At 41.2% G+C, this 24,156-nt stretch overlaps 1 protein-coding gene across 1 annotated transcript; it reads left to right on the plus strand.

The window, feature by feature from the left end:
• The first annotated feature begins 2,217 nt into the window (after positions 1-2,217).
• LOC145440172 (prestin-like) lies at positions 2,218-21,459 on the plus strand. The gene is made up of 16 exons (XM_080317749.1): positions 2,218-2,436; positions 3,288-3,398; positions 3,463-3,614; positions 3,743-3,907; positions 4,132-4,311; positions 4,966-5,048; positions 5,253-5,400; positions 9,000-9,089; positions 16,546-16,647; positions 16,707-16,847; positions 16,923-17,057; positions 17,142-17,315; positions 20,049-20,152; positions 20,209-20,326; positions 20,628-20,682; positions 21,028-21,459. Exons 1-16 carry the CDS (start codon positions 2,256-2,258, stop codon positions 21,162-21,164), a joined length of 2,076 nt encoding a protein of 691 aa, XP_080173875.1. The 5' UTR covers positions 2,218-2,255; the 3' UTR covers positions 21,165-21,459.
• The last annotated feature ends 2,697 nt before the right edge of the window (positions 21,460-24,156 follow it).

The raw sequence follows: 24,156 nt of genomic DNA on the forward strand, positions 1-24,156 counted from the left end.
TAAACTAGCCTACGTACGGAGCGAAGATTCAATACGATCCATGTTCACACTTGACTTGACCAGACTAATTCCGATGACTAGAACTCGAGAGATTGCGTAAGCCTAACTGCAAAGGTCAACGACTTCGGACACATACGCAATTGTTATCTCATAGATTGGCCGTGTCATATTGAATCCAGAACATCAATTTGAATGGTCTTTGAAGAACTAAGGACAGCAGCCTCGGAACTTCGGTCTCGAAACAACATAGTACATTTGGGCCTTGAAACTGGAGATTGTGACGCAACACATGGCTTACTGTCTATAAGTCTGCTGCGAAATCGCCGTTGGAAAACATATTAATCAATAAATACATGAATGAAAGCCGTTAACTTAGCTTACTGTTACATGAAATCATCGAGAAGTAGCATTCGCAATCTCATAACCCATTCCGGCATGGTACACTGTAAATATCAATACAAACAGACGAACACCGAACTTTGAGTAAAATAGATCGAGGAATAGGCTGATCGAATGATCAGCTGTAAGCCGGCATCGAAAATGAAATAGCTATCGCATTTGACAGGGGATTGTAAGCAAATGGTTTGAAGGCCACAATTTCACAGTGAAATGCACATTGGCGAACATAAAATTATGTGAATATTTGAATGCAAACCGAGAATCTTAGTTAGCTGTTTCATGCGATCATCGAGATATACCATTGGAAATATCATCACCGATCTCGTTATGGAACGCAGACTAGATTAGCACAGACAGACACCGGCTTTTGCGTGAGATCCGCAATGATGTATAGGTAGGCTAAGTATCAGATCAGCGCGCATCTCTACCATACTCGACCTCGAAAACGAAATAACTGCCTCAATCATTGAGTGTCAACTTTAGGGCTTGGCACCGCGTTCGATAGTAAAATCAAGACATACCGTGCAAAAGCTCATGACAGATCTAGGTATGGAACATCGTTAAAATCAATAGAGACCAATAACGGCTTTTGCGTAAATCTGTTAGCGATAAATGAAGAGTCAGCTCTCACTCGACTTTGGAAACGAAATTACCACCCACATACATAGTTCAGTGACAAACTTAAAACTTGTTACAGCGGTCGATACTAACATTAAGACTTACCGTGTCAAATGTCATGACCGATCTCGGTATGGAACATCGTCAAAATCAATGGAGACCAATACCGGCTTTTGAGTAAAATCTGTTTGCTGTACAGTGTACAATGTACATGATAGATCAGCACACACTGAACTTCGGAAACGAAATTACTACCCTTATCTTCAAGTAGCAAGCCTGAAACTTGGAGCAGTGCTAAATACTACCTTCACGACATATCATAGCAAGTTTCAAGAATTATCATGGTGCGAAACATCGTCAAAATCGACATATACCAGTAAAGGTCGACTCAACGCATATTACGGTAACCGAGTTCAGAAATAGATACGATTGTTACGTCACACCTTAGGGGCGACCAGGCATAGTTGCCCCACTTGCTCGGCCATTTTACGAATAGGAGAGAGTAAATCACCGTTTCTTTATTGTGCGCGGCTTTGAGAGAATAGATAGTGAAAGCTTGTTATGAGCGCTACCGGGGCAAGCCCCGGCTAGGCATTCGCAAAGCGAAAACACAGAAGAGAATTCGATTTTCGCAGAGACTTCGCTATGTATGGGCATTTGTTAGCGAAAGCACAAGAAGAACGCAAGTTTCGCTGTGATCTCGGTATAAATTGATTGCTGTGCATCTATAAATGGTTAAATTGTTATTGAACAGAATTTTAGGTGGGGCAATGCCCCAGTTGCCCTATAGGACGAGCCGCCACTGCCTATAGGGCCCAGGCCAAGGTGGGTGTCTGATCTTAAAGACTACTCCAAGTTGTTGCGACACCTTCCTATCTTTTCATTGCATCGCAGTTTTGTGGTATTTTGAAACGATGAAAATATTAATACAACTGATTGATTGATTGATTGTACCAAAATCAATGAAAGAAATACACACAACCCGGAAACCGAATTAACTGCCAAACTGGTAATCAAAGGTAGGTACCCGGAATGCAAATAGATATTCGTGTGAATTGTACATTGCTGTGTGTTTGGAATGTGATGTTAACATAATGTTTCAAATTTACAGAATATACCAAACTATGAATTTAGACATGAGCAATCAGGATAGCAAGATGATCACAATCAAACGCTCTGTTATGTCGGAGAAAATGTTTGATTCCAAGTATGAATACGAGTCTCCCGCGCAGTTGTCGATGACGGACAGAATTTTCAACGCCCTTAAACCGAAGTGGTCGGATCCAGCCGCCTTCTTGGCCGATTTGGTGTTTTTGATATTTCCGATTTTACGATGGCTGCCGAGATACAAAGTGACGAAGTGGTTGCTTGCCGACGTCATAAGCGGTTTCACTGTCGGCGTCATGCAAATACCTCAAGGTACGACGCTTTGTGATGGGGAATTTAAAAAATGCACAGCTAATTACTTTGTGGCCGTTCCGTTCGCTTGTTTAAAGTGATATCAGCGCGCCACCTGTGGTCATTCTGAACGAGGTCAATATTTCATTCATTCAAACTTCCGCTTCGTCAACTTTCTCCGTGTGGATCGTCAGATAGAGATGGCCCTGATACTTTTTCTCTGACACGGTCTGACATGCAACCACACTCCAGAGTATTACTCACGGGTCACGGGTTCAGAATAGTCATGAAAGAACGCATACATATAGCTCATGTTACCTACTTAAAATCGAATTTGACAATATGTTCATATGTTTCGAGCTGACACTCATCAGGGGCAGTAAATATGAATATTTAACTATATTTTGCGGTTCCGTACTCCTGAGCATCTCGTTCCTGAAAGTTATCGAGACGACAGATTTCGCGTCGTCGGGAGAGAGCATTCACACTTCAATTTGTGTGCCTCAGGAGTCAACTATTATCAAAATACGCCAACCCAGTTTGGTCCACAAAAGGAGTTCGTCTACCATTTGAAAATAGTACATTCAGCTTAAGCGATCTCTTCGTCTCCATTATTCGAAATTTCATGCCGGTGTCGTGATATCTGGTGATATACGATAGCTAATATATAATGTTCATTCCAATTCTCTACTAGCCGCTTACAATTACTCCTGATGAGTATCAGCCAAAAATATTCGGTAATATTTCAATATGAATATATTATTCAATTGAAATTCATTTTTGCAATTTGTCTTATGAAGAGATTTGAAGGTCCAGATATAAGTCTCTGTTTAAGAGGACACCGAAATTCATCGAATATATATCAAATTTAGGAATGTCTTACGCTCTGCTTGCCGGACTGCACCCTATTCACGGTCTCTACTCAGCGTTTCTACCGGTCGTTCTGTACACAATCTTCGGGACTTCGCGACACCTTTCAATGGGTAAATCATGCTAACGCAACCGCGGCTTCGTTTCAAATATTGTTAACACTACTATTTCCACCAGGTACCAGCGCTCTGGCGAGTCTCATGCTTGGAAGCGCCTTGACTGAACTTGTTCCTAATCCTGGAAACGTGGAGGAAGGAGCATGGACCGCAGTGTACGACCGCCGAACAGAAAAGGCGATTTCGATCATGTTCATCAGTGGGCTATCTATGGTGAATTTTCAAATACTCGAGAAAGAAGCTTTGTATTACACGTGATGACCTTGTGTTAACTGATAATCCGGTGTAAAATTTGATGGAGACGTTTATTTCGTGGCAAATACTTACACGAATCAATTCAGTTCAGCTTGAGCATGTTGAAAGCTGGGGCGGTGGTCAAATATCTGTCTGATCCAACAATATCTGGTTTCGCGTTTGGAGCTGCTGTTCATACTGTTGTGTCACAACTAAGAGGCGCATTGGGAGTAAACACCGGAAGCTATTCTGGCCCGTTAAGTCTGATTTGGGTAAGACTGATTGATTTCATCTGAGACGGGATTCTCTAGTATGCGTATGTTTCTAATTTTGAAAACCATAAGCGAACCCTATACAAAATCATCACACTCCGACTCCGGTTGGTAGGACGATCAGAGACCGCCACAGCAATGACATTCTACCAAACTTGATATTTCAGCACCTGACAAGTTGTAGTAATCGTGGTAGTGAACTGCCTGATTGATAACAATTCCAGGTTTTCAAGGACATCGGGGATGAACTCGGCAAACTCAACGATGTCGGAAAAACTAAAACAGCTTCCACTGTCATAGTATTTGCAACATGCTTCATATTTCTAGCCGCAATGAAGAAGCTATACCTGAAATACAAGGAAAAAATCCCATTGGGCTTACCACTACCAATTGAGATGATAACGGTAACTTTCGGCATGATGCGAATGCACATTGCACATACTTATACTATGGAGTCGTGATCATTCCACTGCGAATTTACGTTAAAAATTATAACGTTGAAAGTATACTTCAATATCGTGACTGATTTGTAGACAGGTCATATTATGATATTGTATGGAATTGGAAATATCCATTATCCATGCCCGCCTCAATCGTTCCATACCATACTTTCAATTTTCCATACCATGGTACCATTATTCCATACCATATTTGATACTTTATGCTTTCACAGTGACTCAAACTCTCGCCTAATATTATATTTTCCGGTATTTATATTCTAATTATTTTGGATAAAATCATACATTTAATCAGACTTGACGCAGCAATTTTACCCCAGATTTCTTTGTGTCACATGACAGCGGTGTAGGTTGCTTAATCATCGAAGACGGCACGTAAAATATTTGACATGTAAAACTGGTGTGGTAACGCACTGCTAGCAGTAATATGGAGATATTATCTACAAAAATACATAAAACAAAGATATTGTCCCATTAGAATTAATCAGAATACAATTTTACATCACTACAATCATTAGGCTGTTGCGACAACGGATCAAATGTCCGATTCCCTCGCCAATGTGTGGTTCATACTAACTACTTCATGAATCTATAATGCAGGTCATCGTTGGAACGTGCATGTCCTACTGGCTGGATCTAGCTGGAAAATACGGCGTCAGTATAATTGGGGATATTCCAACTGGGTAAGCTACAAGATGCAATTATACGCAATGCATATGAAACTGTATCATCACCATACGTGTTAACACTGTGGTCGTCACTACTACACAGTATTATTGTTAAGCTATTATCCTGTTAGATGATGAATAGTGCTGCTAATTGCGAGTGGCATATAATAGCCTATCTTTCACCAACTTTATATGAGATAATATGCAATCCAAATCCAGGTTCCCGGCGCCTACAGTTCCTGCATTCGATGACATAACATCGCTCCTCCAATACGCCATCCCCATAACAATCGTTGGCTATTCATTCTCTGTATCCGTGGCAAAAATATTTGGAGCCAACTTCGGATACAGGATAGACACGAACCAGGTAAACTGTGGTAGAATAAAGTAGGCGAAGTATTTGATGATATCCTATGCATAAATACATTATATACCATATAGATCAGTGGTCGGAAACCTATGCCTCGCGAGTCATATGGCTCTTTTGGGCATAAGATATGGCTCTTTGCGAAATTTCTATTTTTGTTCGTAATTTATCAATATTGCAGCAACGAGTTATTAAATCTTCAGCACGAGCAGTATAATTATTCTTGTGGCAGTATAAAATGTATTTGAGAGGTTATTACAGTGACGTATTCAAGGTTAGGGGTTCGGACCCCCTTTTCAAAATCCTCAAATTTAAGTTGCTGTCGCGCCGGCGACCAATATCACTCGCAATAAATTCGATGTACCCGGTACGAAATCTTGAATTGCACGATGCATTCATTGATCAAAGAGACGAGGAGACATGGCGGCGCCTGTATCACAATGCAGTTTTCCAATGTGCATTGTCTTTCTGATCTGCGGCGAGAAATAAACTGCGGTGGAAGTGACATTCACAATTACAAATTGAAATTACAAACAACGCGATAGCTATCCACGTTCTTGATTGATAACATAGCTTTGTAGACGCTGTTAAAATGTAGGCGTGTGGCGCAAATGTTACCGCTGAACACATGAGAATTAAGAAGCCAAATCGGAATCAGTGAGACCATTACATTCGAATACTATCAGTCATTCATTATACAATATACATTCAATGATATTTACGATGAATTGCCCTATCACAATGCCTTGTCCTCTGTTTCGAACTTTATTTTCTGAGAATAAATAGGCAATAAGTTACGTGATTTTGGTAGTAAAAATGTTCAAACTCTAGTAGACAGGTGAGGCACTGCGAGCCATATATAGCTCTTTTGGGTATAAAATATTCCTCTTTGCCAAATATATATTGTTGTACTGAATTGATCAATATTGCAGCAACTTGCTAGAAAATTTTCATCACGGCCAGAATAAGTATTCTCGTGGCAATATACACATGGCTTTGAGAGGTAAATACAACGCCGTCTTCAGGTTTGGGGGCAGGAACCCCCTCTTTTCAAAATCATCAAATTTAAGTTACTTTCGCGCCGGCGACCAATATCACTCGCGAATTCGATGTACCCGACTCGAAATCTTGGATTGCACAGTACGTTGATTGATCAAAGAGAATAGCAGACATGGCGACACCCATATGACAACGCAGTTATCAAATACAAATTATCTTACTGATCTATGGCGCGAAATGAACTGCCGTGGACGTTACGTTCACAACTACAATACTCATATTACAAAAGATGTAGCAGCTATCCATGTTTTTGATTGGTAGGCCTACGTAGATCTGTACTACCGGCAATATGACGTAGGCGTGCGGCGCAACGTTATGTGTAACTGCCGAATACTTTGAGGATTTAGAATTCGATCAGTATTTAGATCTTCGGAATCACGGGGACAATTAGACTAGATTAATATCAGTTATAATAAATCATAAGCTATTTTCGATGAATTGTGTTATCAATGGTCTGTGTCTGCGTCTGTGCCTTACCTCTCGTTTCACGGTTTATTTACCAACAATAAATATGCAAATTGTGTGATTTCGGGAGAAAAATGTTAAAAATCATGTCATTCATTAACCTCGATAGAAGATACCAAAAGTAATTGAAGGTTTCACAATTTTCATTCACTCGTCCTGACGACAGGTGAGGTACTGCCTCACTTGCCTCCCCTAACCCGACGTCACTGATGTATCACAAATTTTCGATTGGTAGGCATATTACTGCTGTAGTGGCCATGTTTGGCTCCACCTACGCATGTGATCATGGGTTCTCGCATTTAAAAGGACAATCACGACGAACCTACGTTCTAGTAAACTCATGTTTTGCATGCTTAAATAAGGTAACCAGTATGATTAGAACGGGTTTTAACAGAGAAAATGTGGCGCACACGACGGATCCCACGTAGTTAGTTGAAATTAGTGCTACCATGACGGACGAATTTTCAATTGTGACGTAACAGTCGATCTACATGTATGGCTCTTTGGGAGATAAAATGGAAAAAAATAGGGCCAATATGGTTCTTCGGACAAAAAAGGTTCCCGACCACTGATATAGATGATTATAAATAAATTTGGATCGACGTATACAATTTTCTATATCACCTTCCACACTAAAAACTAGCCATAATTGTTAATGTGAAGTGTAGGGCTTGTATCAGGGTATATAATGCCACATATTTTTTAATTCAATACCATCCTCGAGTGGACTACTTTCAATTCAATTAGAATATTTATAGGGAGGGGGCGGGGCCTACGGTGGGGGGCCTATGGTACCATAGCCAAATCAAGCAAAATAGTTGGACCCACTGACCATTAACAACAGAAACACGCCTACGTATATAGAGGCCGCTAATATTAGTTACCCGTGGTATTTTATCGCTATAACGAGGTAATTGAAAGTCAAAATGTCGAATTACGGGTAATATGTAGGTGACATTAATTTTGTAAGTTTGGGCGTAAATCGAAACGTGATTTTACGCCAGCATTTGAAATGATATAATCTATTTTATTCTTGAAGGTGGCGACGAAACATTCTTCATTGGCTTGCTGTAGCTTAGATTATAGTACACAACAAAACAAGATGAAAAATTCGAGTTTTTGAGCATATGTATCGTAGGTCACATCATCGTGTGCCTTTGGACCCACCGGGTGGGGACCGATGATATGTTCGAGCAACAAGTTTTAAACGTATGTAAATATTTTTTTGAAAAGGCGGATATTCATGTGAATGTCCGCGATAGGTAGAGCTTGGATCAAAGTGTTGAGCCAGCAAAAGATCTGCTATTCTCGGCTAAAGATTTGAGGGCCAGATATCATTTTGCAATTGTTAATCCATCGGTACCACATCTCCCCTACATATGACTTGCATGCATATGTCAGTGTATGCTACGTTTTTACGGTCACATATGGCATATAGAACGAGAAGACAACCAGTTGTAGCCTATACCCAACGCAGTGGTATCAAACGGGATGCACGCGATTTCCAACTGAAGTGCATGCATAATTTTCTTCTGCGGCTCTCCTTTGAACTGCTGGACTCAAATTGCAAACACGAGACTATTCGGTGCCGATAATTTCGATGATCGGGCAGACATATCGATATCGAAGTTTTTATTAAGTTCAGGGTCTTTGCTTTCATATAGGCGAGTTGTTATTCTAGCGCACTCCCACTCTTCATATACACTCTCGGTTTCTAGCGTTCATTTTCGGGTCTCCGTTGCCGATGTTCTTGAGTTCGGCTCACTCTTCCTCTATGGGCTCTTCGAGGACGCCGTGTTCACAGCGGGATCGGAGATGACGAGCCCAGATAAACCTACAACACATAGAAAAAATTGGTGTCTAGACGGTGTCGCCTAGCGCACTGCGACACCTGATTCCCCTTATCGCATATAGTTACAGCGTGTCTATTTATCGCCTTCTGTGTGGCCTTGGCGTTTGCATATCAATCTGTATTCGGCCGATAAAAACCTCGAGATCATTTGCGGTAGGGTCTGGGGCGTATAAACTCTCCGTAGTGGATCCTCCGTAAATTACTGTAATTGAGTTTTTAACAGGAATTGTTTGCCTACGGAATATGCAATACAGTTTGCTCGTTCTTTTTCTGCTTCGCAGCCTTTCCGTCGATGTCACGAACGTGCGTGCAGGTAAGTCGAACATCATCATTTTCTATAGTCGGTGAATTGTGTAGAATTGTTTAACTACTACACAAAACAACGCAACTTCAACATAACTTTCATTACTCCGAGGATTTCCCAAATCTGAAGAGTTGTTTAGAAAGATTTTTATATACCTTTGATTAACAACCTGATATTCTATGCAGTTATACATAGAAGTTACAAAGTAATATGGATACATATATGTATATACATTGCATACGTATATAAGACAGAGCGGGCCCTTTTAAGATCCGCGGACCAAATGCGGCCCGCGAAGAGTTGCATGGAGTGTAGAGCATAAGACCTACTTATCACGCGACTTCACGAGAAGTGCGCTGGCAAAAAGATCACTGGCGGCATGTTGGACGGAACCTCCGATATTGATATAATCAGGCACCGAAATACTTCTCACACTGAATAGTCCTAATCTAAGCCGCGCGCGGTACAAATGCCACCCGTGGAGGAAAATAATTCTCCCAGTGTTAAAATGCGAATTGAAAAATGATTTTTCCTTTATTTTAGTCTGTTACGTGTGAGCGACTCCTATATTATTCGAGTATAGCCACAATCATTACCTGGGTTCACGAAATAACAACATGCTTCAACATTATTATAATATCAACAAAATTTACTCCCTTAAAAACTTCGCGATTCACGCGACAAGAAAATAACTGTACGCTGACTTTTATACCACTGGTTGGTGCTTACTAAGCCGAAAGAAACAAATTAATAAGTCTCGCGTATGCCGTTAGCTAATTCGTTCGTGTTTCGCGTAATACCGTTTGTGAATCGGATGTATGAAGGATAGTGTTGAAATTACCGGAAGCGGTAAAAGGGGTCTGAAGGATTCTTGCCCCAGATTCTTGCGATCGCCCTATGACGAACAAGACCAAAATTTTTGGGTGTTTTGTGTTAATTTGGTAAGGAACCGTGAGTCCTACAAAAGATTGCCAAGGGACCATTTCGTGAAGTTTTGGAGTGAACGGAACAAACAAACACGCTGAGCGCGGCCGAGCAACTTATAGATTGTAGTCTGCAGTTTGCGCGACGCAAAATTTCACGAGGCAGTACTCGACTACTTCTATTCGATATAGATAGAAATCGTTCCAAAACAACGTTATATAGGTATAGTCTTGGACAGAGATGGAGATTGACACTTCCATAATTGCCTAATTGCTATTACTGCGCACATGGTCGTCAGCTTTCCATATAGGCCAGGAGTAGGTTTGGGCGGGGTGCTCACCATTTCTTGTATCAGCAGTCAGCACGCCAAATTGAGAGGTAGGGTGGCGGAGCATTTTCAAATCGTAATTAGGTGTCTCGAGGTCGCGACCATAAAAAGGTTGGGGACCCCTGGTGTAGTCGGTTACTCCACGGCCTTCGGCTTTCGACATACTACCGCAGTATTTCATGAATGCCGTCGTGAACACAAATAAAACTCTCAAAATGTCACTCTCTAGTAGCATTCTTGCAAAATATGGTTGCATGCGTTTATGGTAATTGCATTTCGGGTTTTATTCAATTTTTGAAGGTCCACCGGTACGCCGACTATTATTTGAAATTTTACCGGTCCGCGAGCTTAAAAAGGTTGAGAACCACTGACGTAGCCTATGTACGTCGTATGCGTAATCCAGATTCAAAATAAAGCCAATATAGCAAAGTTTGTGGCAACAAAAAAGTCGCAAGTCACTATTTTAGTGTTTACATATAGCATGGTTCAAACTTTGTTTGTTGCCAGTGCTAGATTACGACAGCAGTGATTCCCAAACTGTGTGCCGCTGCAGATCCGCAGGTGTGCCGCGAATCTGTTTGGGATTTTGAAAAGATAACTGTGTAAATATGCTTCTAACTGCTTCAATAGCAATAGCAGGGGCGGGCAACCTGCGGCCGAAGAAAGGAATTTGTGCGGCCGTCGGCACGTAATTAAATTAGTATGTTGGCGGCCGTCGACATGCAAATTGACTCCCGAATTTTCGAGAGATTATAATTAATCTTGATATTTTCTTCGCGCTGAGCGCTATTCAATGTGACTGCATTTTTCCATTTTAATATAGTAGCGCTCCTTGCAATCTGAGCCCCACACTAGACGCGAATAGGAGAGGAAAATAATGCGCCCCATATACAAATACCAACTTGGAATCGTGTGCTCCTCACGAAAGAAATTAGTTTCTGGTACGTTTGAGCGATTCCAATGTCTTTTCACTATACCGACAATCCTGATGGGAGGTCAAGAAATAACAGCATGCAACAAAGTGACCAGTACCAATTGGCTCACCCGAAGATGCATCACCATTTATAACTTGCCCTAAATTTTCGAAAGCACCCCCTCCATCAACTCTACCGGTGAATCTGATCACATGGGCTGAGAAAGGATAAATATTCGATAGTAATAAGTGAAACTACTAATAATAATGACGAAATGGATTCGTCAAACTGAAAAAATTGTCGCGCTTGGCGCGACCATAACTTTCCGAGTAACTATTCATAACATGACTACTCCCGATTTCGGTGCGTATAGTAAGCCGATATGAAAAAGTAGATTAGTCCGGAGTTCCCTGGAAATGGACACGGACAGTTTAACACGGGTATTTGGCGTCCAATTAGTTCATTACGGCCATGTCCTGGAATGCGGCCGCAGGCTACAAAAAGAATCGAAATGCGGCCGTGAATAGCAAAAAGGTTGCCGACCTCTGACTAAAAGGTATCTAATTTATTAAACTTCAATTTGTTTCGCGCTTCGTGTGATTTATTTGCATCAATGTGGTATTTGATTTTAATTTGGGTAACTTCCCCATGCCAAGAACGAAAATAATTATACTTATTTAGAAATACGCAAAATTTACAGAAACGAGTTTCCCTGTATGCGCAATTGTCAGAGAACGTATATTTCTGGCATCGTATGAGGTCTTTGCCATGATTTAGTCTTGGGGTGCTCAACCTGCTGGTGCGGGACTATAAGTCGTGAACATGGCTACAGATGGCTTGAACGTGACTTCAAATGTAAACTCGCGGGCCATAAATTCACTGGTCGACAAAATTTCACTTTTTTTAACGAGAACGTGAGTATGTGATTATAGATGGATTTTTAACTCTGATTTCGAATCTGACTTCAGTTTTCTTCTAGCACATCAAATTTTCAAGATATCGCCAAATTTGTATTTTCCGAAAATAATAAAAATAAGAATAAAAAAATATACAGAAATTTTTTATGACACTTAAAATTGTTTAGCATCGAATTTTCTTTTGTATACATGACAAATCGACGGTATAATGTCGGCTCAGCACGAACCGAGAAGAGCTTATCTTCATGAAAAACCATAAAAATATTCCCTAAAATCGGCCGAAATGACGACCCCGTAGCTACGCTATCGATCTGCCTATACACTATTTTGTTGAAGCTCATTGTGAAGTCACGGTATAGCAAAAGATACCGCCCAGGACCATCCCCATCATTCCAAAAACCTTGGTACCGAGTTTTCATCGCTCGAATGTCCTGGTGTAATCATTTGTCTTGTTCGATACTAACTGCACCATTTGTAAGCATTGCACTGAATAGCTTCCTAGAAGAGTTCGATGCTTTCAAAGGGTTCTGTCAGGCAGGACCGTAACTGCCGCACCCCGAACTTCCCAATTGGGGGGGGGGGGGCCCGAGCTCGAAGGGGCCCCCCTGAAATTGCTTCGCAGACCCCCGGTTAAGAACCACTAAGATAGGAGGTCACGAAATAGCATCATATAACGAAGTCATTATACCAACGGAAGATGTTTAATTATTCTTTATAGGGGCCCTACATTTTCCAAGACACCTCACTCAGCTCTATTACCGGAAAATCTGATTACGTGAACAGAAAGAGGATAAAAAGTTAATAGCAATATATATGCAATTCCAGATCGTATTGACCGATTCAATCATTAATTATAGAATTTTTTCGCGCATTTAGACGATATCACCTAACCCACTAAACCAGCATTGGTTCCCAACCTTTTTGTCTTCATTCCCCACTACCCAAAACTGTTATATTCTCTTTAAAATAGGATTTTTATATTTTGAGGTCCTAAAAAGAGGACACTCTTTATAAATTCTGAAAGCTTCAAGAAAACTGGTGATTTAAGAAAATTCGACTGAAAAAAGATCATCACTTTCACTCGGCTCGCGATTTTTTACGAAACTCTGACGTTCGCTGCGTCAGGTCGCATTTTTCGTGGCATTCAGAGACAAAAAGGACAAATTACCAAAAAAGATGACATTTAGGCGTCCTCCGAGGACACTTTCAATTTATAATTTTCGATACATACATTCCAGAGCAGGTAACTGGTAACGGTAATTGCGCATGTGTCTCTGTAAATATGTAGACTATCCTGTATATAATGTTTCACAAATGCGTTTATTCCCCACCTGAAGCCATTGAATTCCCCACCGTTTGGGAACCACTGCACTAAAGAGTGCCTCCTAATGTAGCATAGGGGCAGAAAGCAGATAGCCTGAGGGGGGGTCAGATGTTCGATTTACCACCCTATGGGGCCCAAGACTAACGTTTTGGAGGGGGCCTGACGAAGTGCTGTTACGGGCCTGCTGTCAGGTAAACACAATGTGCTTCAGAGGTCTCAAACTCAAATGTGCTCGCGGACCAATTTCCTACTTTTTGATGGCGCCGCGGGCCGCAGCACCGATAATAGGGGCATTCAATGTATTTCGAAGTAGGCCTTATTTGACGGGACTTTGCAGACTGGCATTCCACACACATCGTGAAAATGTGATTTACTATTGTAAATCCACGCCTGGCACGAAAAAATCAAATTTTAATATATTTGAATAAAATTGTTGCTGTACTTGGCATAGTTGCTGTTTATTTAGTTGTAGACACCAAAACACAGTACAAATGCATCCGGACATCGTAAAAGCTGTCGCGTTAAAGTTTTGCAGCTAGCGGACTTTTGACTGTCACAATAGAATATTTTAGAATTTTACAAAGATTGATCTGATGTCAGAGCGTTGTAGCAGTACAGGCTAATCCGGGTTTCGGGCATGCATACTCCTGATAACTAGGGTATTGATCAATTCAATACCAAAGTCAAATTAAATCAGCTTTAGATCTACCTTCGAGTATTGGAACTGATCTATAACTGTAACACGAGAAATGGTCCTATTTGTACATGAGCCAGCATCACGCTCACTGGCGCCCATTGTGACGGCTTTGCCCTCGTGGTTTCAGAGGCATTTCCTTCCAATCGTTTGCTTATTCTTGTGATTCACTGAGTGATTTGTATTTATTTGAGCTAGGAATTAGGGAGAATAGGTTGTAATTTGACATTGTTCTGTTGATTCAATTGATTGTATTGTATTATTATTGTATTTAGACATAAGATTAGCCTAGGGAGTTGACTGTTGTTAACCTGTTGCGACTGCTACCTTAAATTGGCGTGAACTTTAGTTAGCCATTAAATTACTATCTTATGTGTGAACCAGTGGTTTATATTGACAGGGTCTCAAGGGAAGATCTTGATAGGTAGGAAGTGATTACAAGCAAGGTAGGGCTGCGACCGAGTTGGCAAGCTTCTCGACTAGCCAAACTTTTTACAACCAAAATCCAATCCAAATATAACGTACGGTCGTTGACTAGGCAACGACTAAACGTACGTTACAATAACAACTTGAATATAATGATTACTGTGCCATAGCATTAGAAATGTCAATTCGCCGTAGAATCCATGGGTGTTACAGCTGTGAAGGTTACGACTACTTTATACTCGCTACATTTATTGGCGATGGTCACAAGGATAAAGATACCCAATATGACACAGGATGTAACCAACTATACATCAAGAGGTTAACATATTGCCAATCTTTGCCATACCGAGCTGCTTATATATCTAAATAAGCTACGCGACACAAGCTAAGACCTTTTGATATGTTACCATTCCCCATACCAGTTTGATAGTTTTTTTGCGTCCGTGGTTGTACTAAGTCACGGCGTTTCGAGTCACAATAATTCCTTCTCTGATTGTAAGTTTGACGCGACTCAACTCGAGTCATTTTTATTTTACCACACATTGAGTCCGAGATCGAATTATTCTTCAAAAGGTCGCGCTCAAGTCCAAATCACAATTTTCGGTCACGAATCATCAACGGGTCATGTTTTGCCACCATAAACAAGAAGTGTGACATAATAGTTGCTCTTCCACTGCGTAGCAACTTTTGAAAGTGATGTAATAGTGAAGTTTGATGAGTAGTTTGAGGCTTCTGAAGTAGTTTTAGAGCAAATTTCCAGTACTCAAGTTAAAAAAAAATATTTGGCAGTTAAATATTCTCGAATACTTCGAACTCCAAAATGCCGTCGCGGGCCGCACAAAATGGTCTCGCGGGCCGCGTGTTTGAGACCTATGTGCTATATGAATTGATGATCACATACTTTATCGTGCAACAATACAGCTTTTGAACTTCTCTTCGAATAGTCGATGAAAAGTCGCCAGCCATCAACATTGTGTGCTTCACAACGCATTTATAATAAATCATCACTATCGAAACGTTAGCGAATGTGTCTACTTTGAATGTGGCGTTAAGGCCAAAGTTTCGTTTTTTCATTTGAATGGTTAATATAGAAATATTTTTAAAAGCAAATTTCTTGTAACTGTGCCGCAAGCCTTTTATAATATTTTTGGAGAGACACGAGCTGAAAAAGTTTGAGAAACACTTACGAATTACGAACGGTCTGTCCCATAAATTGTTACGTCATACGTTTCCAATTCATACTTTGTAAAACAAATCAATGCCCGTGAATGCCATGTCATAAAAAGCAGGAGGCTGAAGGTCGAACACTTCAGGAAGACTGATAGCACGAAATATTTGCATACTGGAGTCAGAGGTAAACCGCCCATTTTAGGTTAGTTTGCGGTGATCAAATCGCTTGGTTTAAGGGGCTAAGCTACCCCTCGAATTGGAATACAGGATCTCGGCTGCGGCTGAGAGAGCGCGCATTTCGAAAGACATGTTAGTGAAGATAGCGAATCAACAAAGGTGTTTTACCAAGCTACGCATCACACAGATCGGGATGCCGCGACCGTATACCAGCTTGTAATACCCCAAATAAACTTTTGTGACTCAGTAGAATAAAATGTGTGTGGGGATTAATATGATTAAAAAAAGTTAAAAATGTTTCTATGTTTAGCATTGTTCGGGATCATAACAGTGAATTATTATTATTATTTTGTAATTTAACTCTCACTTTTCCATTACCTACCTATATAATATTACCACATCCACTTAGAAGCCTGTTTTAACAATGCAATTCGCTGCATTCAATTTAGCAATAAAATTAATTCGCCCCAGAATGTAGTTTAAACTTTTGGCTCTGCCCGCCAACATATTATCTGCTTCTCATTTGGCCCGTCGGGAAAAATCGTTGCCCGCCCACCCCGGTATAAGGTATACTTCACGTTCTAATTTCAGGTAGAAAGCGGCGGTAAAACACAAATAGTCGGACTTGTATCCTCGCTTATCGTGCTGCTGGTATTGATGCTAATAGGTCCGCTATTCAGCGCAATTCCTCTGGTAAATTGCAATCCAAAGTATCGTATTGAATGGGAATGGAACATCCAAGTTATTTACAGGCTTGCCTTGCTGCGATGATATGCATTGCCACGAAACGAATGCTCCTGCGTGTATTAGATCTGAAGAGTTTGTGGAGAATTAGCAAACTGGACTTCATGTGTTGGAATGTAGCGGCGCTAGGAACAATTTTTCTGGGCGTGGTACGTAACGCTTCGTTGGATGCTCATATGTATAATACTTCGGCTGTAAAAGCATTGTCAATTACTTCGCTCTAGGCATATGGGCTCACGGCCGGAATCGTATTCACCTTAATGACCGTTGTCATTCGAACTCAAAATTCCACACCAAGCTCTATCGCAAGAGTGGGCGAAACGGAAGTCTATCGAAATACTGGAGAATACAAAGTTCAGGTTGACTGTCGCTACTTAAACGTTTTTGTGACAAAAGTGCGACACATGCGGAATGAAATGTAATACAACAAATTATAATTGCAGTTTGAGGATCCATCGATTAGGATCGCAACGTTTCGTCGACCATTACATTACCTCAATCATGACTCCTTCAGAGACACGGTACGTGCTGTGAGTGGCATAGAAGCAATTCGAGAGTACGAGAAACGAAAAAATGCGGAAGAGGAAAAAAGGAAGTCGACAGAGAATCAGACACAAGTAGGCTAGACCAGTGGTTCTCAACCTTTTTGAGCTCGCGGACCGGTAAAATTTCAAAAAATAGTCGGCGGACCGGTGGACCTTCCAAAATTGAATAAACCCGAAATACAATTGCGATAGAAGCATGCAACCATTTTTTGCAAGAATGCTGCTGGAGAGTGACATTTTGAGGGTTTCGTTTGTGTTCATAACGGCATTCATGAAATTCTGCGGTATTGTGTCGAAGGCCGTGGATTAACCGACTACACGACTACCGACTACTTCACGAAACGGTCCCTTACCAAATTTACAAAAAACACCTAAAAACGGTGGTCTTGCTCGTCATAGGGCGATCAACATAATTCTGGGGAAAAACCCTTCAGACCCCTCGTACCGCTTCCGGTTATTTCCACACTACCCTTTATAAATCCAATTCACCATCGGTATTGCTACGCGATTCCCGAACGAGCCGAATTTGCTAACGGCATATAAGAGATTTATAAATTTGTTTCTTTCGGCTTAGTAAGCACCAACAAGTGTTATAAAAATCAATTTACACAGCTCCTTTCTTGTCGGGTGAATCGCGAAGTTTTTGGGGAGTAAATTTTGTCAATATTACAGCAATTAATTTGTTGAAGCATGTTGCTATCTCGTGAACCCAGGTAATGATTGTGGCTACTTTAATATTATAGGAGTCACTTACACGTATAACAGACTAAAATAAAGGAAAAATCATTTTTCAATTCGCATTTTAACACGAGGAGAATTACTTTCATCCGCGGGTCGCATTTGTACCGCGCGCGGCTTAAATTAGGACTAATCGGTGACGACTATTTCAGTGCCTGAACATATCAACATCGATGGTTCCGGCCAACATGCCGCCAATGATCTTTTTGCCAGCGCACTTCTCGTGAAGTCGCGCGTTGGTCAAACCGCTCTATGTCTTGGTGTGTCCTGGCGCAGAAACGCTCAGCGCCGATAATGCAGCCGCTCATTACGCGTCCCCGGATGAAAGTATTTCAGCGGCCTTGAGCAGTGCTCGCATAATTGCGAATGCAGGAATATTCTTTAGATTTCAATTCCTGTAAATTTGTGCGTATTTTGTTCCTGGGGGGGCATAAGCACAATAAACTCGAGAAATGCATAGTGACACTAAAGCGCGCGATGCGAGACTTAAATTCAAAATTGAATAATTTAACACCAAAATATTCCACTTTATGTTCATTAATGATATTATGTCGGCAACCATCGAGTTTGATTAAACAATAAGTTGCCTGAATTTTGTTATATTCCAAAAATTAGTTTTTTCCGGATAGTTTGAATTTTTCGGAGCGTGCTTCGCAGTCCAAAAAAATGTCTCGTGGACCCCCAACGAACCTCGGAACCCAGTTTGAGAACCACTTGTTAACACATAGCGCTACCAGTCACTGGTAGTTTTCCTGGAAGGAAAATTGCCATCCCATTGATTTCTAGGCTCACGACATTGTAATTTTAATAGAGATGGCCAGACTCCAACCTTACGTTATAGTGGGTGGCGCTTCAGCACGACGCTTCGACCGTTCTGATGATACCTTGTTTGCCGAGTTCGCATTTTTTAGAGGTCGTTTTATTTTCTATTTTGCAAAATGAACTAAAATATTCAGAAATGACCTGCAGATAGCACCCGGTTCAATGACATTCTTGTAATGGTCATTGGTTATCCATTTCTGTCCCCGCGACTCCGTAGAATAGGCAAACTGATCCGTTGGGGTCGTGATCGTGACCCCTAGGTTGGGAACCCCTGGAATACACCAACTTGAATATTCTTCTTCTGTTCGATAATATCGAGAAAAGAAGCGTTTTGGAGTCGGGACAAACACCTTTGCTCATTTCCCACTACCACACCACCAGATGTACTACGAAATGCGTGGTACGAATAAAATGAGGATGTTTTTATTCAGTTCTAAATGTGATGTGTTGCTTCTTTTATCAATTAAGATAACTTCAACTTATTTAATTTTGCAATTGAACTATAAAATTACAAATGTCTGGCGGACCGGCAGAATAGTCGTCGCGGACCGGCACCGGTCCGCGGGCGGGCGGTTGAGAACCACTGGGCTGGATTAGTGCTTTTCTAGCTTTTTTGGGGTGGTGTACTCTTTAAAGTTGTAACTCTGACTCATGCACCCATGTCGGGTCAATATGCATATGCATTATGCAAGCATATATTGCGTTTGTCAACTAAAAAAAGGTCAACAAATTCATCTGTGTGTCAAATTGTAAGTTATCGTTGTTCATACTGTGTACCAACTAAAAATGGGATAGTTACTTTTACCTGACTGCAAAATATTGGTCATTATACTAAGGCTAATTACTGATATTAGATCGATAAAATCACGGGTGTCACCCCGCAGGATATTAACCACTGATTTCAAGCGCAATGTTTCTCATGTACCCCTTTTGTACTGGTGCACCCAATGCAAATTTTGATGCACCGGTTGAAGGCCACTGGGCTATAGACCACCTTTCGTTTACCAGCTGTCTCCCATTTACTGAGCTTTGTAGGCGAAACTTGTGGTGTGCAATCTATAACTGTCAAATAAAAGAAAAGTGTCACTTCAGAAACTTTTCCGAACTCACACACAGGATCTGATCGCATATTTCGCTAGCCCTGAACCACAACACTCTGGAAGTGTACTATATCGTCAACTATATAACAGCATTGGTAAATTCTGACTAGCCGGATTTATAGGACTAAATGCTTCTTACATATAGGTAACCGATCAGACATCAGGTGTTGCTGTTACCCGGGACGGAATCGTCAATCCAGCATTCACGAACTCTGACATCAACGAGAGTAAGCATAAACAACAAATCAATAATGTACCGCACAGATCGATAACTTTCATTTATTGGTACCATTCTTTTGGGCAATAGATCATGCGACATCCGTTACTATCGCGGATGAAGATCGCACGAGCTTGCGTTACTTTGTGATAGACTGCTCCCAGATGCCATTCATGGACTCCGTTGGCGCTAAAGCTGTCTCCGAGGTGGGTCCTTGAACACGGTCAAACTGTGAATTCGCGAAAAACCCGAGCCAAATCAAACCACCATTTCCCGATTCCGATTCAATTTAAGCTCACCGTATAATTGCGATATTTTCACCATGATTCGAGGCATAGACATAAGCAGTAGATCAATTCTAAACTAACCTCCCATACAGCATCATGGATTCTGGAGTCGACTTTGTTCGTATTCCAGCACGCAACCTGCTGGAAATATTCATGGCACAGCTCACAACCCCCTGTATAGTTATAGTACTAGTCCAACTTGCGCATTACATATTTACAGGTTACGGACATATATGAAAAGATGGGCGTTGAGATTCTTTTCGCTTCGTGCTCCAGTAAGTGCTTCATAAGCAGTATTGCTATGGCTTTTAAATGTACAAAAGTTTATTCCGTCCTCGATCCAATTTCATCTGAGATGGATAGGACAGTCACTCGCTCAAATTCACCAGAAATTCATCGATACGGCGAAATGTTCGTGCCGACTCCTCTCTCATAAAATCAAAAAATCAAATAACAATGTGTTCGATAGCATTTGAAATGTTTTCCTCAAATTAGTGATATTCGATATAAGGTAAGAAAGATGATGTTGCACATAATTACGATTGTAGATTCTATGGCCGGTATACCTCGCTTGATTGCAGGTCTTTGGCATTGCAGTAATCGAGTCTGATGTTTTTCAGATGAAATCATGTGTATGCTATCGGTGTCCGGCTTCTTTGACAAATTCGGGGACGACAGAGTTTTCCTATCTGTTCACGATGCCGTTACTTTCTCCAAGTGCATGATGACCGGGAGCATAGCTGTCGCATCGACTTGATCTCGACGCACTGATATACCCGCATCAACTAACCATGCTATGCTATATTAGGGTTGCCATACGTCCGGAATTTCCCGGACATGTCCGGAATTTCACTGTTCAAACTTGCGTCCGGGAGGAATTTCTAAAATATGCCTAAATGTCCGGAATTGTTAAGGCTTGACGTAGGGTCATAATATTTTCGTAAATCACCATAATAATATTATTTTGGAGGATATTTATGTTACATGATATTTTTCTTCGCGCTGTGCGCGATTTACTTTCACGTTTATTGATTTTAATATGGGGGCTACCACCCTCGCAAAAACTGGAATGTATTATAAATAGAAATAACCTTTATTTACTCAAATAAGCCTAATTGTAATTATAGGAGAACGGTATATTCCTAGACATGATAAAGGCCGTTAAAATGCTTTATTAAAAGATAATGGTTCCAAACGTGGGGGTCGTTTGCCTTTATTCTGAGGTTCACGAAAATGTTGAGCTTAACCAGCTTCCAAAATAACCCGTGAGTAAGTCTGGGAAAAGAAGCTGATTTCTTTTAGTAATCAGCTCGTCAAATTATTATCTGCGCCGCGGAACATTTTCAAAATGGAGATGAAGTCGCGACCATAAAAGGTTGGAAACCACTGGATGTGGGGTGTTTATAAAGCTCTGTGCTGGACACCGGCATAAGGCTGATAAACAATATTTCCGGTGTGGCATGAATATGACTTAACGATGTACAATTACGCTCCCTGTATGTTCGAAGTCATCATCCTCCACGAGCTCTACCGCTAACTCTGATCATGCGGGCGGAGAAAGGATCCGACTATATAGTAATATATGGAAGAACCAATATTCTTGACAGAATTCATTTAAAAAATTTAACGAACAGATGCATATAGAAACCAGATGCATATAGCAAGCCCCCCAGAGGTTGCATCGATAGCCCCATGGTGGGCTCAAAATCATTGTTTATTTGGGCTGGAAGGGGCTGAAAAATTGTGGTTTCGGTCCCTGGATACACAACATACAGCCACATACTCCTGAACCGGATCGTGACCATTACAGGTCTATAAGCAAAGCTTTGCTAGTTAGGGTTACCATATTTTTGTGAAGCAAATTCCGGACGCTCATTAGCGCCCACTAGCGGATTTTAAAATTGAGGTGCACCACTTTGACCGTAAATATGACGTCACACTAATAAAGCATTGCCCATCGACTGTATACACCAGGGGCGTCCAACCTTTTCGGCCAAAGGGCCACGTGACATTTACGAACCACGGGCCACTTGATGGTAATAACCGTTTGTTAGATAACGGCGAAGACAATACTTATATTACTACGCGCCAAAATCGATTACAATCGATTCATGAAAAGTCAGTGTGCACTGTGCAGTGCACTCAGGTCCCAACAGCTGCGAAAATTTCTAGAAGTTTATAAACGTATTCGCAGAGTTGTAACCAAGTTACAAGGTTTATAAAAGTATCCCTGTATTCGGTCAATAATAATGTCACTTGCATATATCGCGGGTCGAATCTATACACCGCTAACCTCATTTGGCAAGGCCTGATTAATCGGTTCTTGGCATATTAATATCGAATATTTCGGGCTTCGGCAAATATGCGTCTAGCATTTTGCGCAAAGGTTTTATAGCCAACAATCTTTCTGCCATTGCAGACTAGAACATGTTGGACAACACGTTCTCTCATAATTTCGAACATGGTCAGACTCAATTCTGTAAATTGGGCGTATTTTTAAATTTTAATCTTCAGGGGGGTACCAATACTAAAACAAAGAAATCGAGTGACCATAAATCGCGTGGTCAGGCTAATCAAATTTTTAGTTGGCCTTGCCAGTTCACAATAAATTACATGGTTAATTAATTTTTTGTGTTATAACTAATTTCGAGAATTACGTCGTGGGCCACTCAAAACCTTCTCGCGGCCAGATTTGGCCCGCTGGCCTCGGGGTGGCCGCCTCTGGTATACACTATACAGGAATGGAGTGGAAAAGAGGTCATGAATTGGGTCATCTGTAATGTAAGCTCTGGTGATTGCTACTTGCTAGGGTCTGCAATAGATTCCTCCACGGGCCGGATGAAATCACCTGGCGGGCCGTGTCTGGCCTGGCAGGATTGTGTTCGACAGCCTTGCTATACTGTTTATCTGTTTATGTGTTTTAATCAGGTCCAGAACAACATTTTTTCAGTCCCCTTCCGCCCAAAAAACACTGATCTTGGGCCCACCATAGGGTAGTCGATGTAAATTGTTAGACACTTACTATATGCATTTGGCTGTTGAATTTTATGTATGAATTCTGTCAATAATATTGATTTTTCCATATATTAGGCTACTATAAAGTCAGTCAGTCAGGTTTATTAATATTTTCATCGTTTCAAAACATCACAAGACTGCGATACGATGAAAAGATAGGAAGGTGTCGAAACAACTTGGAGTAGCCATTAAGATCAGACACCCACCTTAGCCTAGGCGAAGTAAATAAGAGGCATGCACACGGAATGAAAAGTAATACAGAGAATATAAGACGCAAGCGACAAAATGGGGTGGCATGTGGAGGAGGGCGAGGTCGGTGTTAGGTCGTGGTCCGGTAATCATGAAGACTGGCTAGTATTGATTTAGAAGAAATTGCTTGTATTTCGACTTGAATGCGGACATGCTCGACGACTGTCGGATAGCCGGCGAGATGCTCCAACAAGTTGCACATCCGGTGATCTCCAACCTTTCATGGTGGCGACCTCATTTCCCACTTGAAAATATCCCGTGGCAAAGCTCAAAACTTGATAATCTGATTACTAAAATAATTCAGCTTGCCTAAACTTACTCACGGCCTAGGAAGCTGATTACGTCAACATCATCGCGATCCCCAGATAAAGGCGAACCACCCCAAGATTTGGAACCACTGTCTGTGACTGAAGCATCCAATCGACCTTAAACAACTCTAGGAATATACCGTTTGCTGACTTATTTCAGTAGCCTAAATTATGGTT

This window comes from Botryllus schlosseri, chromosome 6, assembly GCF_051294905.1.
Source record: "Botryllus schlosseri isolate E-star chromosome 6, Bs_hap1, whole genome shotgun sequence".
Lineage (NCBI taxonomy): Eukaryota > Metazoa > Chordata > Ascidiacea > Stolidobranchia > Styelidae > Botryllus > Botryllus schlosseri.

Bases quoted from the DNA above. Each gene is read 5' to 3' on its own strand.
- LOC145440172 (XM_080317749.1), top strand. From the start codon at position 2,256: ATGACGGACAGAATTTTCAACGCCCTTAAACCGAAGTGGTCGGATCCA. The intron at 3,615-3,742 runs GTGAATTTTCAA...GAATCAATTCAG, and splicing joins TCATCAGTGGGCTATCTATG to TTCAGCTTGAGCATGTTGAA. The intron at 3,908-4,131 runs GTAAGACTGATT...TAACAATTCCAG, and splicing joins GCCCGTTAAGTCTGATTTGG to GTTTTCAAGGACATCGGGGA.